At 39.9% G+C, this 15,766-nt stretch overlaps 1 protein-coding gene across 1 annotated transcript in view; it reads left to right on the plus strand.

Annotated features, from left to right (window-relative positions):
• Positions 1-2,469: 2,469 nt before the first annotated feature.
• The window catches only part of LRP6 (LDL receptor related protein 6), a 161,863-nt gene continuing 148,566 nt past the window's right edge, over positions 2,470-15,766 (plus strand). Inside the window, exon 1 of the mRNA XM_072766022.1 lies at positions 2,470-2,800. Coding sequence (XP_072622123.1) covers positions 2,746-2,800 — 55 coding nt within the window. The 5' untranslated portion in view covers positions 2,470-2,745. The remainder of the gene's footprint in view (positions 2,801-15,766) is intronic.

Consider the following 15,766-nt stretch of genomic DNA (forward strand, 5'->3'; position numbering starts at 1 on the left):
CTGAAGGTTAATATTCATTAGCTTCGTGGTGCTCCATCTTCAGTTATCCTGCAATAAGCATTTTGAGAATGTGATTTCCACCCCCCCTCCATTATTTCCCAAGGACTCCAAGTTCTTATGACACTGTTCACCTTAAAGAAGTTGGGAAAGGAAATGATCATTCATTGAGCACCTATTGCATATTGAGCAGTTTATATAATATTTAATTTCATCCTTACTACAAGCCTGAAGAAGAAATGAGCCCCATTTTACAGATGAGAAAACTGAGGTGCAGTGCATTTAAATATCACGCTCAAAGCCACATGTCTTGTAACTGATGGGGTTTGGATATTCACTGTCTCAGTTCAAAGCTCATGTCTTCTTTTCTCCACTACATCGTGGTGTCTCCATAGCCTCACTAGCTACATGGTAACATTTTCTAGGTTTTTGCTGAAAAACCTGGTTCTCAGTTATTTGTTTTGAGGAGGTCAGAAGACAAAACTTAAAGTCTTGACAGGGTTCTTGGAGGAAGGTGTTTAAATCAGTGGTGGCTAGACTTTCTCAAGTGAATTTAGGAGAAAGTGATTTGGCTATTTCTGCTGTCTGCTTATAGACATGTATCACCTTGGTTCAGCATGCCTTTCTTGGAAGAAGCATCAACTGAAGTGGAAAGACCTGGGCTGGGTTCGAGTCCTGTTATTCAGTACCTGAGTGGCCTTGGTAAATCCCAGAACCCCTCAGTTCCTTCCTCTGTGTAAAGGAACAAAACCTGCCTCACTCCAGGCTAGTTTTGAGCGTCCAATGTGATACTGTGTGTACAAGCACATAGTGAACTCCAGCGTCACGGAGGTACAATACAGCCCCCATATCTGACCTTTTGCTTTCTGCAGTTTCATTTACCCGAGGTCAACTATAGTTGGGAAGTAGCTGATTCTCCTGACTGTTGTCAAAAAAGATCAATAGTAGCCTAAGGCTACATCACAATGCTGCATCGTTTAACCTCACTTCATCTCTCACAGAGACATTTTTATCATTTCACATGATCTCAAGGAGTGTGAGTACAGTACAATAAGACAGTTTGAGAGACCACATTCACCTAACTTCTGTTGTAGCCTATTGCTGTAATTGTTTTTTTATTGTTAATTATTGTTGATAATCTCTTACTCTGCCTAATTTATAAGTCAAACTCTATTCTTAGGTATGTATGTTTAGGTAAAAAAACAACAACAGTGTATATGGGGTTGGGTACCACTGCCATGGTTTCAGGCATCCACTGGGGGTTTGGGAGGCATCCCCTTGCAGATAAGAGAAGACTGCTATATTAGTAACCTTGCGAGAGTTGCTCCACTGTCCCCGCCCAACTGCCTCCAGGTAAGGGCCTGTGACAGCTGGACAGAATGCACCTGATGGCTCCATTATAGTTAACTCCGGCTTGAGTTCCCTCCTAGGCTGAAGCTGCCACTTCTTTTCAAGGGAGTCTATGGGCTGTTACATCTGGTAGCCCAGTGCATCCAAAGCAGCAGAGGCCGTGCAAAACCAGTCTGAGATTCAGGTGAATCTTTTCCCTCCTCAAGCTGCGAGCTGATAAAAAAAAAAAAAAAAAAAAAAAGCAAAGCCAAACACTCATCTATAAATCGCAACTTGTTAAAACCCCCAACGCAGTCCCTTACCAAGTGTCCCTTTGCTCTGTCTTAGGTGCTGACGCATTTATCTTGGGATTTTTATCTGCCAGTTTAGAAAATCGTTAGTCCTCGCCGGCCCTAAATCTGGGGACAGTCTGTAATTCTGCAAAGGCAGGAGGGAATGAAAAATCTCTGCTCGGAGTCGGCGTTTGACCATCCGTCACCATGTCACGTTTAAAGCTGGTGGAAGCAGCCTTAGCCTTTATTTTTCGTAAAAGAAAGACGCCCGAGCCCGTTTGCAAGCTCGAGAAGGGAGCTAGCTCGGCGCTCGGCGCCCCGCGTCGGGACTCGCACCGCGCGCAGAGCCGGGCCTGCAGCTCCCACGCCCCCTCCCCCCGCCCCGCCCCGCCCCCCCCGCGACCCAGGTGTCAGCCGGCGGCGGCCCCGACCTCCACCTGGCTCGGCCCGCGGCGCCCGCACAAAGAGCGGAGCAGGCGGCGGCCCGGCCGAGCCGCAGAAAGTAGTCCCGACCGCGCCGGGCCGGGGTTGCTCGACGTCGCCTCACGCCCTCCGCGGGGAGGGCCGCGGCGGCCGGCCCAGGAAAGAATCCCCTAGGAATGCGCCGGCGGGAGGCCTTGCCCCTCAGGCTCGCCTCCGCGGGCCTCCCGGGCCTCCCGGGGTCTCCCCGCCGAGGCCGTGCGCGCGGCCCCCACTTGCTTTCGCGGCGGCCCGGGAGGCGGTGCCGAGGGAGGGGCTCGCCCGCGCGCAGGGAGACCTTCGCGGCGACCCGTGGCGGCGGCGGGCCCGCGGTATCCCTGCGCCGCTGCGTGAGAGGAAGAGGCTGAATGAGGAGCTGCGCGGGGGAAGCGGGGCGCCGGGGGAGGAGGCGGCGGGATGGAAGCAGACGCTGGCGTCGCGCGAGCCCCCGGCAGAGCGGCGCGGTAGAGAGGGCGGCGGCGGCGGCGGCGGCGGCGGCGGCGGCGGCGCGCGCGGAGCCCTGACGTGCCCCTTTCTTTCTTCTCTCTCTGGAAAGCTGGGAAGCATGAGCGTGCAGACCTGCCGCTGCGGCGGCCGCCCCGGCTCCTCGCCTCCCCCCCTTCTGGCCGCCCCTCGCCGGTGAGAGAGGAGAACGCGAGAAGGGAAGATGGGGGCCGTCCTGAGGAGCCTCCTGGCCTGCAGTTTCTGCGCGCTCCTGAGAGGTGGGAAGGGGGTCGCCAAAGTTGGTGGGATCTGGGGGGGAGGTGGCCTTGTTTGGTGCGTGACTGGGGGAGGGGGAGGGAGGGAGGAGAAGGGGAAGAGGAGCCCGGAGAGGCCTGGTCGTGGGGAAGGAGAGAGAAAGGGGCCCGGGAGCAGGGGCCGTGCGCTCCGCCGGGCCACAATGCACACCCCTGCCCGGGGGCCCGGACCTTCCCCGGCCGAGCCCCAGCCGCGATCCGGGCTGCCTGGCCGGGGGAGCCCCTGCAGCCGCGTCCTGTCGCGGTGCCTGAGGGTCTCTTTCTGCCCGGAGTCACCCGGGAGGAGGGTCTTTGTACGTATTTTGGCTTTTAAAAATGTTTGAGATGCTTTAAATGTCGGCCTCCTCTCTTGAAGCCCCCACCTTTTCCGTGTCTCTTAGGTGAACTTTTAGAGCCTCCTTACTATATATATATGTACATATGCACTATATTATATATATATATATATATTTTTTTTTTTTTCTTTTCTCGGGCCTTGTTACTACTAATAATTGGCTTCCGTTGGGGGATATAATGATCCTGGGTGAGAGCGCAGTTGGAAAGTGACTCCGAGGTGGTTAGGTCGAGCTGAAACGCGTTGGGATTCTTCTCAGCTTCGGCCCATAATAAAATAGAAACGTTGCCCTTATAACCCCTGGTCGTCAGGACTTGCCCCTATTTTCGGAGCATGCAAGTGTACAGTTGGCACTAAGTAGGAAAGTCATACTGGTGTGAAGAGGAGCCTGTCCTGGAACCGAAGTTCTCATTTGCTGCGCTCCCCTGGGGACTGCTTGCACTTTGGTAAATAACAGGGGCTATTTTATTCTAGATCATTGACTCGGACGGTCGCATCAATTAATTAGATGGCCCTGTGGTGGTTCGTTTTTTTTTGTTGTTGTTTTTTGTTTTTTTAATTGGCCTGTAAAGCTGTCACGTACACTGTGACTTTTATTTTGTGACAGTTCACTAAGGTTTTTGATTGGCCCTCAAGATTTCAGCAGCTCTTCTCAAACTTCTCAGTGTTGAGGTGGTGAGGAGTCTGGTGCTATTGAGCATTTACTAGCAGAGGAATTTAAGCACGGATCGATGCAGTGGCTGTGGCTTTGATTTTGTTAAGATTCTCACTTATGTTAGTGGTAAATTCTTTCCAGGCAGAAGATCTCTTGAATCTGTGGAGATTTTTAGGTTTTAATTTAACAAGCTAAACTTTTGCTAAGCTTCCAAAACTTGTTAAAGTTTCCGGGGCACAATAGTAACTCATGACCTTGCACAAATGAGCCCAGTGTGCCATTTTTGTGTGTGTATTTTTATTTTGGATGAATGTGATTGACTTTTTTTGTTGTTGTTGAGGAGGAGGAGCAGTTTTTTTCTTTAGTTACTCTTCTGCAGGATTATTACGTTTGCATGTTATATCTACTTAATTATGACTCACTGTAAGCATATCCCAAACTATTTTCGCATGTGACCCCCAGAAAGACAGTGCTCACTTAATTTTCTTGGCAGAGAATTTAATGCACTGTTATCTCTTTGCGAGGTTTAATAAGTGTATGTTTATTTCATTATAGTATACTGTTGGTTGAAAGGAGATTTTGCTATAGCTGTGAGAAACATTTAACATAAGAATATGTACTTTTTTTAAAGGCAGTAAGTTAGTAGAATTAAATGAGAGTCCACTGATTGGTTAAAGTCTTGGGGAAATCTAAACCCATAACTTGGGATACTTCTGGTTGCCTGGTTTTATTTCTTGGAAGATGAGAGTGTGATGTAAATTCCATTTGTTTATTTTAACACCAAGTTTGAGCCTAGAGTTGGGTTTGTTCCTTCGTGGTTTAGAGAAGTTGCACTTGAAGCATTAATTTTTAGTATGATGTTATGTAACAGACCTAAAAGAGTTAATAGTTTAAACTGCCTCATTTCTAATAGCAAAGTTTCCTCTCATTTTAAATGTAGCATACTCATGGCATCAGGTGGTCTTTGAATTTAACAGTACTTGACTATGGGTGCATATTATTTGAACTAAAATGGTCTTTTGATGTGAAAGATTATTATTCATATTTTAGATTCTTTTCATTCCTAGATAATGTCATTCTCTGTTATAAAAGTGGCATTAGTTAACCTTGGACTCTAAGGAGAACAATGTGATTAATTTGTTGCCTCAAGATAATTTTTTTTTTTTTTTTTTTTGGACAGAGGAGTTAACATTGAAAAGTTAACATTGGGATGATGGGATGATGAGAATTTGGGAGACCTTTTGTTAAATCATTATCTGAAGGCCAGGGAATAATGCTATTATCATCTGCATCCCTATCCTTACCATGGGAGGGCAAAGTGTAATGGAAAGATTTGGGGATTTTGACACTTAAATCTTGGGTTCAAAGTCTATGCTTCTCTACTTAATAACTTTTGTGATTCTGGGTCTAGTCAGTTTCTCTGGGCCTCATATTCTTTACTTGTAAAATGTTGGTAGTAATACTGATCTGATTCGCATGTTTAACAGGCATTTTAAATGAAATGATGAGTATCAGTGATTTGCTAATGTTATTTTCGTTATTTTTTTTTTTTTTTGTGGACATATCCTCAAATGCTAGGAATTTGAGATTTAACTTGTATAAGATGTATGGATTCTTACAGAAGAGATCTTCATCATTCTGTTCTAACTGCTTCTTTTGCAAGTGGGATACTCAGGTTCAGAGAGATTATAATTTGATCAAGCTCCTACAGCTAATTAATGGTAGAGGGATAGTAGGGATTTATTGATAGTGATTTCTTGTTCATTCTTTTAGCAAATATGTTTGGAATACCTAGTGTGTATCGGGCTCTGGTGTAGTGGTGAGACATGTCCCTGTTCTAATGACCTTACAATCTGGGTTTCCCTCCTTACTATTTTCTTAGTTCCATACAGGTACTGATTACAAAAGATTGTATCTCTGATTTTCTAGAGGAAATATTATCAGAATATAAATTTTGGAATACCATGTGTGTATAATCTGCAAATACTTCATCTCAGGTTGAGGTTTTGTTGTTTCATAAACATTTTTTGCTACTTAGTTTTTAAAAAAGTATTATTAGTTTTGATGGGATGGGGGAAAATACTGTACAAGCAAGCCAGTAGTGTTTTCCGTGTTGTCTTTTGTAGAAGTGGTCCTTGGAAAAGCTTTTTCTTTAATATCAAATATAACAAGTTTTCGAGGAGGTAGAAAGAATTTTGGAGTGGGAATCAGGAGAATTAGGTTCTGATTCTAACTTTGTCATTAGCTAGCTGTGTTGTGACCTGGATAAGTCTGTACATCTTCTTTTCTTTTTTTTTTTTTTTTTGTACATCTTATTTTCATGAAGATAATGAATCCTTCTTTAGGAGATGCATAATTCATATTAATATGTTAAGGGCTCTGAGAGAATGTAGAAAAGACCAATTTTAATTTTGTTTAACTCACTATTTCCCAAACTTTAATATTTTTTCCATAAATCCTTTTAACATTCTACTGAACCTTTGATCCAAGCAACACACTTGGAGAGAGCTGGACTGGATGACCCTTTGAGCATTAGGTTGATTAGTGTGATTGAGATTTGGTAATTTTGTATAGTTGAATTTGATACTTTCCTTCCTACTTATTTGGCTTTAGGTTTCCTTATCTGGCTAGGGAATAATTTCATTGGTTATGAGTAAAATTTCTATGAGTAAAATTTCAGCTCCTTGTTATCATGAAGCCTAACAGTGATTTCCCATGGTTTGGTTTTTCAGAGACTTTTTTGTTTTGCTTTAATTGGAGGTTTTTCCATTTGCTGAACTGAAGTATTCTTTCCATACAATTATGCATGCTTTGGCTATCAGAAAGAACTATCTTTTTTTGAATATCAAAGAAGATTGTGTAGAGAGTATATAAATGGAAAATATTTTATGTAAGTTTATAATTTGAACATACCGGAAAAACAACACAGTAACCTGTTTAGGTCATTGGTAAATATTCTTGAAAAAATTCAGTTTCATAATGGAAATTTCATTGCAAGTTTATATTCAGAGAAGGTTATAAAGTGGGGGACTACAGCAGGAAGGTACAACTTTGTTGATAAACCAAGTTCAGATCTTCTACTACTTTATGTACCCTTGGACAAGTTACTTAGCTTTAGTGTCCTCTTTTGTTATATAGGGATAATACCTTACAAGATTTCTGTGAGAACTGATGGGATAATTGCAGTGGGAGAGTATAGTGCAGAGACAGTAGTGGACTTTAAATAAATGGTTCCTAATATTAAGATGGCTAAATTAAAAGAAGTATTAATGTTCAGGAAAGACTAGTAAAACGTTTGTCAGGCTCTGTTTTAGGGAGTCCATAGTTTGAGGCCAGTGGTTTTTGAACTTTTTTGACTCTTCTGCAACCAAAGCTCCATGAAATACTTTTACTTCTGATGTTTTCTTTTTTTTTTAAGTTTTAATTTTTTTTAAGTAATCTTTACCCCTAGTGTGAGGCTCAAACTCATGAACCCAAGATTAAGAGTTGCATGCTCTATCCTCTGAGCCACTAGGCACCCCACTTCTGATATTTTTTATTTTATATAACTAAAATGGCCATTGTATTAAATTTATTTTACATTCTAAAGGATTGCAGCTTTATCATTGTTTTAAGCGAGTATACTAATTAAACTAGAGGATAAATAGTGCAGTTGATTGTGATATTTAAGAGTTAAGTGTGGGCAAAATAATTTTATCAAAACATTGTTTAATTGAGAAAATTTTTTATTATTTTATTACAGCAGTTAAAACTATTCATTTGAGGGGCATCTGGGTGGCTTAGTTGGTTAAGCATCTGCCTTCGCTTGTACTTGTGGGATTGAGCCCTGTGTCCTGGTGTCAGGCTCTCTGCTCATCGGGGAGTCTGTTTCTCTCTCTCCCTCTCCCTCTCTGCTCAAGCCTGAGCATGTGCTAGCTTGCATATTCTCTCTCTCTCTCTCTCTCTCTCTCACATGTGCCCACCCTCTCTAAAATAAAATCTTTTTAAAAAAGGAAATTATAAAATTTTTCAATGGATAGACTTCTCCCTGTAGCATGAGTGAATGCTACTGAGTTCCTGCATTGCATGTTTAACTCTTTGGATGAGTTTTTATGTATGTTCTATAAAATGAGCCTCACCTTAACGAACACTGCTCCATGTGAATAACTGAATTTAGATCAGAAAACCTAAGAATGGGATATGTGCCCTTGAAATTACTAATTTAAAATGTAATTCATCATAAATACAAGAAAAATAGTGTTTCTTGATATTATTAGCACATGCTTTGTTTCTGAAACTTGTGTTATTTGTGGTAGTGACTATCCTCAGAAAAGGTTCAAGACATTCAGAAGTGAAACAGAATATTAAAATGTGCCTGGCTTGGCTCTATTTGGTGAAAATTACTGGTACTTCAATGCTGTGATCCTCTAAGCTAATTTTTGTTTCTGTGATACCTTGCTTGGAAGGGCTAGGAGATTGAGGATGCAAAGTGAAATCCTATTTTTTAGGCAAAAAAATGTATTAAGTTATAAATTAACATTATGCCTGAAGTTATTACCTTCTCAGTAAAAAGAAAAATGATTTTCAGTAATCATATTTTTCAAGAAAATAGTCAGATATTAGAAAGCTGTACCTTTATCAAATTATGTTTGCCCAGGCCTTGATTAGTCATCACTTTATCACTCCTACACCAAAATCACATCAAGTACAGGATATAGGTATAGGAGTCTTTCTCATTATTGGCCAGCTTTATTGGGAGGTGTAATTTAAGTATATCCATGTATCCTATTTAAAGATTGTGTATTTTGCAAGTCTGAGAAAGCTACGTCTGAATTTCATTAACATGAACTCTTAACTACACGTTATATGGTCTTTATTTGTTAAGTTTCTTGATTTATGCCAGTGAAGACAACAGCTCTTTGTTAGAAATAAAGGTGTTTAAAGAATAGATTTTTTTCCTTTAATATACCACCATGTACCAGAGCTTTTCATGTATTAAGTATTCTAAATTTTACATTTAAAGCAATATAAAAAGATGAATTTTTATGACATTTATACAATCTGTGTGGAGCTTCATTTTGTGTTTTGACTCAAATTATTTATTAGACATGGTATAAATTTGTAATTTCTATAATTTTTTTTAGAACAGATTAGATAGAGAAAACTAATGAGAAATAAATCTGTGTTTATATCTGAGACTGAATTTGAAATGTGGATGTGGTAATGTGTTTTCTGGTTTTAGTATGTAACTATTGCATTGGTAATCATGCTCAAGTACTTTTTTTTTAACCCATATTTTTTTTTAAAGATATAATTTGGGGCACCTGGTGGCTCAGTCTGTTAAGCATCTGCCTTCAGCTCAGGTCATGATCCAAGGGCCCTTGGATCCAGTCCCATATCAGGTTCCCTGCTCAGCGGGGATCCTGCTTCTCTCTCTCTCTCTCTCTCTCTCTCTCTCTCTGCCTGCCACTGCTCCTGCTTATGCGTGCTCTGTCAAATAAAGAAATAAAATCTTTAAAAAAAGATGTAATTCACATACCATAAAGTTTTCCATTTTAAAGTGTTCAGTTCAGTGGTTTTTAGTATATTCACAGGGTTGTGCAGCTATCACCATTGTCTAATTCCAGAACATTTTCATCACCCCAAAGAGAAACCCCATACCCCTTAGCAGTCACTTTTCATTTCCTTTCCCTCAGCCTTTGGTAATGACTAATCTACTTTTCTGTCTGTATGGATTTGCCTACTCTAAACATGTCATATAAATGGAATCATACAGTATGTGATCTTTTGTGTATGACTTTCACTTAGCATATATGTTTTCAGAGTTCATAGCACATATCAATACTTCCTTTTTATGGTTGAATAGTATTCCATTGATGAAGTTCTTTCGTATGAGCATGGGTTTGATCATTGGGATCTTTATCTTGAAAAATTGTTTCTGAAATCTCTTTTTGAAGTTATAGTTCTTGTTTTTCTGCTGGAGAAGCACTCTTCACCAGCACCTCGTTTCTCTGTATTGACTTACATAGAGCCCACAGTGAAACTTTTTTTTTTTTTTTTTTTTTTATCAAATTCATATTACATTAATAAAATAGAAGGGATTAGAAGTTACCTGGCCAAATTCTTCATTTTATAAAGTGGAAAAGTGAATGACTAACCTAAGGCTAGGTTGCTGGTACTCTGGACAGTAATTTCACATGCAGTGCTTTCTGTGTGTAACTAAGTTTACGTGGGACTACAGTTTTGGAAAAGATACCAGTCGTTTTTAATAGAGGAAAATAAATATCAGTGTAATTTGGAGTTTGCAAATAGGTGATTTGTCATAATACTGAAATAAAAACAAGTCTAGATTTAGGTAAAGAGAAACTATTTGAAATGATTATTAAAATAGGGAGAATGCTCTGATTGAAAGATCTGCAAGTGTCTCAAAATCAGACTCAAAAAAACTTTTACAGAGAAGACCAACTAAGCAGGGCCAGCAGGAACTTTGTATGGGTTGAGTCAAGAGGGTGGGGATAAGCAGATTACATGATCAGGATAGCTTAACTGGATTTGTTTTCCCACTGTGGTCAGCTGATGCTTGGAATGAGCTGTTAAGGGAGGAAGTTCTCCATCTACTTGCTTAAATTTAGGGCAAGCCAAAGTTTAGGGGCTTGTGGGAAAGGAGAAAAGCCTGACTAAAGTTTGGTCAAACCAGATCAGTGGATAACTAATAAACAGTCATGAGCACTTGGTCTGTCTTCCTGTTTAAGACAAGGTTTTTCTTGTCTACTACTACTACTACTAACCTACTCACTATTAGGGGTAGGTTTTAGCCAGTTGAGGCTTATTGCTTTTTGCTATAACAAAAATAATATATAGACTGGGTGGCGTATAACCAAATTTATTTATTTATTTATTTATTTATTTATTTTTATGATAGTCACAGAGAGAGAGAGAGAGGCAGAGACACAGGCGGAGGGAGAAGCAGCCTCCATGCACCGGGAGCCTGATGTGGGATTCGATCCCGGGTCTCCAGGATCGTGCCCTGGGCCAAAGGCAGGCGCCAAACCGCTGCGCCACCCAGGGATCCCCGTATAACCAAATTTATTTCTCACAGTTTTGGAGGCTGGAAGTCCAAGATCAAGGTGCCAGCATGGACAGTTTTGGTGAGGATCATCTCAGGATTGCGGACTGCTGATCTCTCTCTCTATCCTCACAGAGTAGATGGCAAGAGAGGAAAGAAGCTCTCAGTTTTTAAAAGCGTATTAATCCCACTCGTGAGGACACCACCCTCATGCCTCCCCACCTTTTTTCCTACCCTTATAACTTCACTTAAGGAGGGCTGATTACTCCTCAAAGGCCTCACCTCCTAATACCTTCACGTAGTGGGAGTAGAGTTTCAATGTAAGAATTTTGGAGGACACAAACATTCAGTCCAGAACAGTAGAGTAAGAGTCATTGTGAAGTTAATCTCATTAGATTTGACCTGATTATTTATATAGATACAGGCCTTGTGAGTTTGCCTTGCTGAATGTTTTTATAAGGAATCTTGGATTGGGGGCAGCCAGGTGGCTCAGTGGTTTGGCGCTGCCTTTGGCCCAGGGTGTGATCCTGGAGACCCGGGATCGAGTCCCATGTCGGGCTTCCTGCATGGAGCCTGCTTCTCCCTCTGCCTGTGTCTCTGCCTTTCTCTCTCTCTGTGTCTCTCATGAACAAATAAATAAAATCTTAAAAAAAAAAAAAAATCTTGGATTGGACTTGAAGAAAAAATTATTATTGAAGTGTAATTGACGTGCAACGTTATTAGTTTCAGGTACATACTATAATGATTTGACAATTCTGTACATTACTCAGTGCTTATCATGGTAAATATAGTTAGGCTCTGTCATTGTACAGTGCTGCTACAATATTATTGGCTATATTCCCTGTGCTGTACTTATCACCTCTGTGACTTATTTTATGAGTGGGAGTTTGTACTTCTTAATCCTCTTCATTTTTTGCCCCCCCCTCCCTTTGGCAACCACCATCTTGTTCTTTGTATTTAATAGTCTGGTTTTACTTGTTTTGTTTTTTGATTCCACATACAAGTGAAATCATATGGTATGTGCTGTTTTCTGACTTATTTCATTTAGCATGATACCCTCTAGGTCCATCTATGTTGTCACAGATAGCAAGATTTGATTCTTTTTTGTGGTAGAGTAATAGTCCATTGTGTGTGTGTGTGTGTGTGTGTGTGTGTTGTGTGCATGCGTGGGCACCACATGTTCATCCATTCATCTATTGATAGATACTTGGGTTGCTTCCATATTTTGGCTATTGTAAATTATGCTGCAACAAACATAAGGGAGCATATTATCTTTTTGAATCAGTGTTTTAGTTTTCTTTGGGTAAATACTCAGGAGTGGAATTCACTGTATCATATGGTATTTCTAGTTTTAATTTTTTGAGGAACCTCCGTGCTGTTTTCCACAGTGATTGTACCAATTTACATTCCCACAAATAGTACATGATGTTCCCTCTTTTCCACATCCTCACCAACACTTGTTGTTTTGTTTCTTTTTAATACTAGTCGTCATTTTGCCTGGTGCGAGGTGATATTTCATTGTGGTTTTGATTTGCATTTCTTTGATGATTAATGATGTTGAGCATTGTTTTGTGTGTCTCTTGGTCATCCCTGTGTCTTCTTTGGAAAAATGTCTCTTCAGGTCCCCTACTTATTTTTTAATCAGAATTTTTTTTTTTTTTTTGTATTGAATTGTGTAAGTTTGTTAGGTATTTTGGATATTAATCCCTTATCAGATAATATGATTTGCAGATATCTTCTCCCATTCAGTAGGTTGCCTTTTTGTTTTGGTTTCCTTTGTTGTGCAAAAGCTTTTTATTTTTGTGTAGTTCTAGGGGTTTAGTTTGGAATTTACCTTTTTTTTTTTAAAGATTTATTTATTTATTTGAGAGAGAGCGAGAGCGCGCGTGCCCCTCCCTCCTTGAGAGAAACCCAGACTGTGCGCTGAGCAAGGAGCCTACTGAGCAAGGAGCCTACTAGGGGCTCAGTCTCATAACCCTGAGATCATGACCTGAGCTAAAACCAAGAAAGAGTTGGATGCTTAACAGACTGCGCCTACCATGTGCCCCTGGAGGGGCCCTTTTAAAACCTCTTGAACCCAAGCAAGCCAAGTCAAGAATTCAGAATCAGGTTTACTTGTACCTATAGATTCTGGTGAATTCTTGAGGTTCCCAAACATATCCTAGGGTTCCTGGGCCTTCCTGGAAGTGATTTTGCTTACTTCATCTGCAAGGCTGGGACCTCCAGGCCAGGTACCAGTCTAGTTTTCCTAAGAGAACTGTGAGCACTGTAGAAAGTCATCTATTGTTCCTTAAAACTTTCTGGTCATCTTTGATTAAATGAGCACTGCTTTCAAATATGGCATTCCAATGAAAGCCTTAGTTGCATAACCCCAGTGTTTCCAGCTACACACTCTTATTGAAGCTGTGCAGATAACTATATTGTTGTGAAAATAAGAATACACAGTAAAAGTTTTTGAATTATGCAGGAGGAAGAAAAAATGTTTTATTTCTGGTTACAAAAGCATAGTCTGCTTAAATCATTAATGAGTTATAGATAAGAGAGTTCTTTGTGTCTAGAAAATGGGACATTATAAAGTATAGGCAATACCTTAAAACTTGTAATCATCCTTCATTAGTTTATTCTGTCCTGCTATTTCTTGTTCTGGTAGATCTTGGGTTAGTGGCATTATGAATCTATCTGCTTTTCCACTAGAAAATCTAGTGGATCTAGAAAATCTATCTGATTTTCCACTTTTGAAAATCCTGACTTAGTCCACTGTCTAGTCTCAAAGTTATTTAAGTGATGCTATTGGAGGTATCAGACTGTATCTGATACAGTCCTTTTCTCATTACTCCTTTTTTTTTTGTTGAAGATGAGCACTTTAACTATAGCTGATTTGCAAGCACTTTCAGGGAAGCAAAGGACTTAAAATGGTGGTGATTAACTTACTCCTGACAATTTTAATTAACTAATTAATTTTTAAATTAAGTAATCTCTCTGCCCACTGTAAGGCTCAAACTCATGACCCAGAGATCAAGAGTCACATGCTCTATCGACTGAGTCAGGCAGGTGTCCCACTACTGATAATTTTAAAAGAGAAAGAGTTGATGAGAATTTGTTATAAAACATGCAAGTGATGAGGAAATTTGGTGGTTTTTTGGCATGCAAACCAAAAAATTCTAATCTAAAAAATTTTAGACAAAATATCTGTAAGTATAATAATTAACCTTATTTTAAAGAAGAGTGGATATTACATTTAATTTATGTGTATAAGTGGATATGATCTTTGCAGAGAACAAAAACATAAAATATATAATAATCTTGAGTTATATCATGTATATAGTTAGAGCACATCAAGAATATATGAAGATTAGGAAGGGGTGGTGGTAGGGTGGCATGGGAAGGGAGCCAAAAACAACAACAAAAAGAATACATCAAGATTATTAAGTAAAAATTTTTAGTAAGTTTGGAATAAGTCCTAAACATTTGTATAATAAAATTCCTTAAGTGATGTGAATTCTGTTTGAGAAACATTGGCCTATCTAATAGAATATAGTGTATTCAGATTTATTGTATATGACCCAAGTTAACATAAAAAATATATAATTGAAATTATTGATGATACAATATTGTTTAATATTAGGCAAAGCAGCACCAGGACTCCTGACAAATAAAAACATATTATGGACAATGAGAGTATTGATAAATTTCTAGACTTCTTATAACTTCGGAAATGATGATAACATTTTACTCATGTGGATTTAACCTGGAGGGAAGGATCACTTCTGATTTTGAACGGTGCTTCCCATGCAAATCATAACATTGATCATATGAACCTAATTATTATGTTTTTTAAAAAAGATTTTGATAACTTAATAGAGATAGAGAGCACGAGTGGGGGGAGACAGAGAGGGATAAGCAGACTCCCTATTGAGCAGGGAGCCTGACACATGGCTCAATCCCAGGACCCTGGGATCATGACCAGAGCCGAAGGCAACCATTTAACTGACTAAGCCTCCCAGGCACCCCCCTAAATATTTTTAATACCTCTTTTTACAAGGTGAAAGAAGAAATTCTTTATTAATTAATTCACAGGGATCCTTCGGAAAATTTCAAAGATAGTCATGAGGCAAAATAATATCATTTAGGATTTGTTTTTTTATTTATTTATTTATTTATTTATTTATTTATTTATTTATTTATTTATTTATTTATGATAGTCACAGAGAGAGAGAGAGAGAGGCAGAGACACAGGCAGAGGGAGAAGCAGGCTCCATGCACCGGGAGCCTGACGTGGGATTCGATCCTGGGTCTCCAGGATCGCGCCCTGGGTCAAAGGCAGGCGCCAAACCGCTGCGCCACCCAGGGATCCCTCATTTAGGATTTGATTTGGAAAAAGCAGTATGTCAGAAGTTGTCAGGAGATTTGGAGATGGAACATTGGATTAAATAGGACCATGGGTCAGAAGAAATACTTGGCTACCTATTTTACCAAAGTGTCAAAAAATTTTATTTAAAGTAAACATAGAAAGGAACATGATGAACCATAGCTCTTTCAAAAGTGAGAACTTTGTTTTAATAATCAAGATAGGATTAAGTCAGCATCAAGCTCAGGAAATTCATAGGATACAGAATTTTTGCCTTCTAGGGAGATTACTCAGAAGGCAAAGAAAAACCATTTATTACCTTTATTTATTTATTTGAGATTTATTTATTTTTGTAGAGAGAGGCAGAGAATCTCCAGCAGACTCCATGCAGAGCCCAATGCTGGGCTCTGTCTCACAACTCTGAGATTATGACCTGAGTGGAAACCAAGAGGTGGACACTTAGTCAACTCTGTGTCACACAGATGCCCCTTATAACCTCTTTATTAAGAGCAGACCAAAGCCTCAAGAAAATTTTGTCATTTTAATAT

Source organism: Vulpes vulpes, chromosome 8 (assembly GCF_048418805.1).
Source record: "Vulpes vulpes isolate BD-2025 chromosome 8, VulVul3, whole genome shotgun sequence".
In the NCBI taxonomy this organism is placed as follows: Eukaryota; Metazoa; Chordata; class Mammalia; order Carnivora; family Canidae; genus Vulpes; species Vulpes vulpes.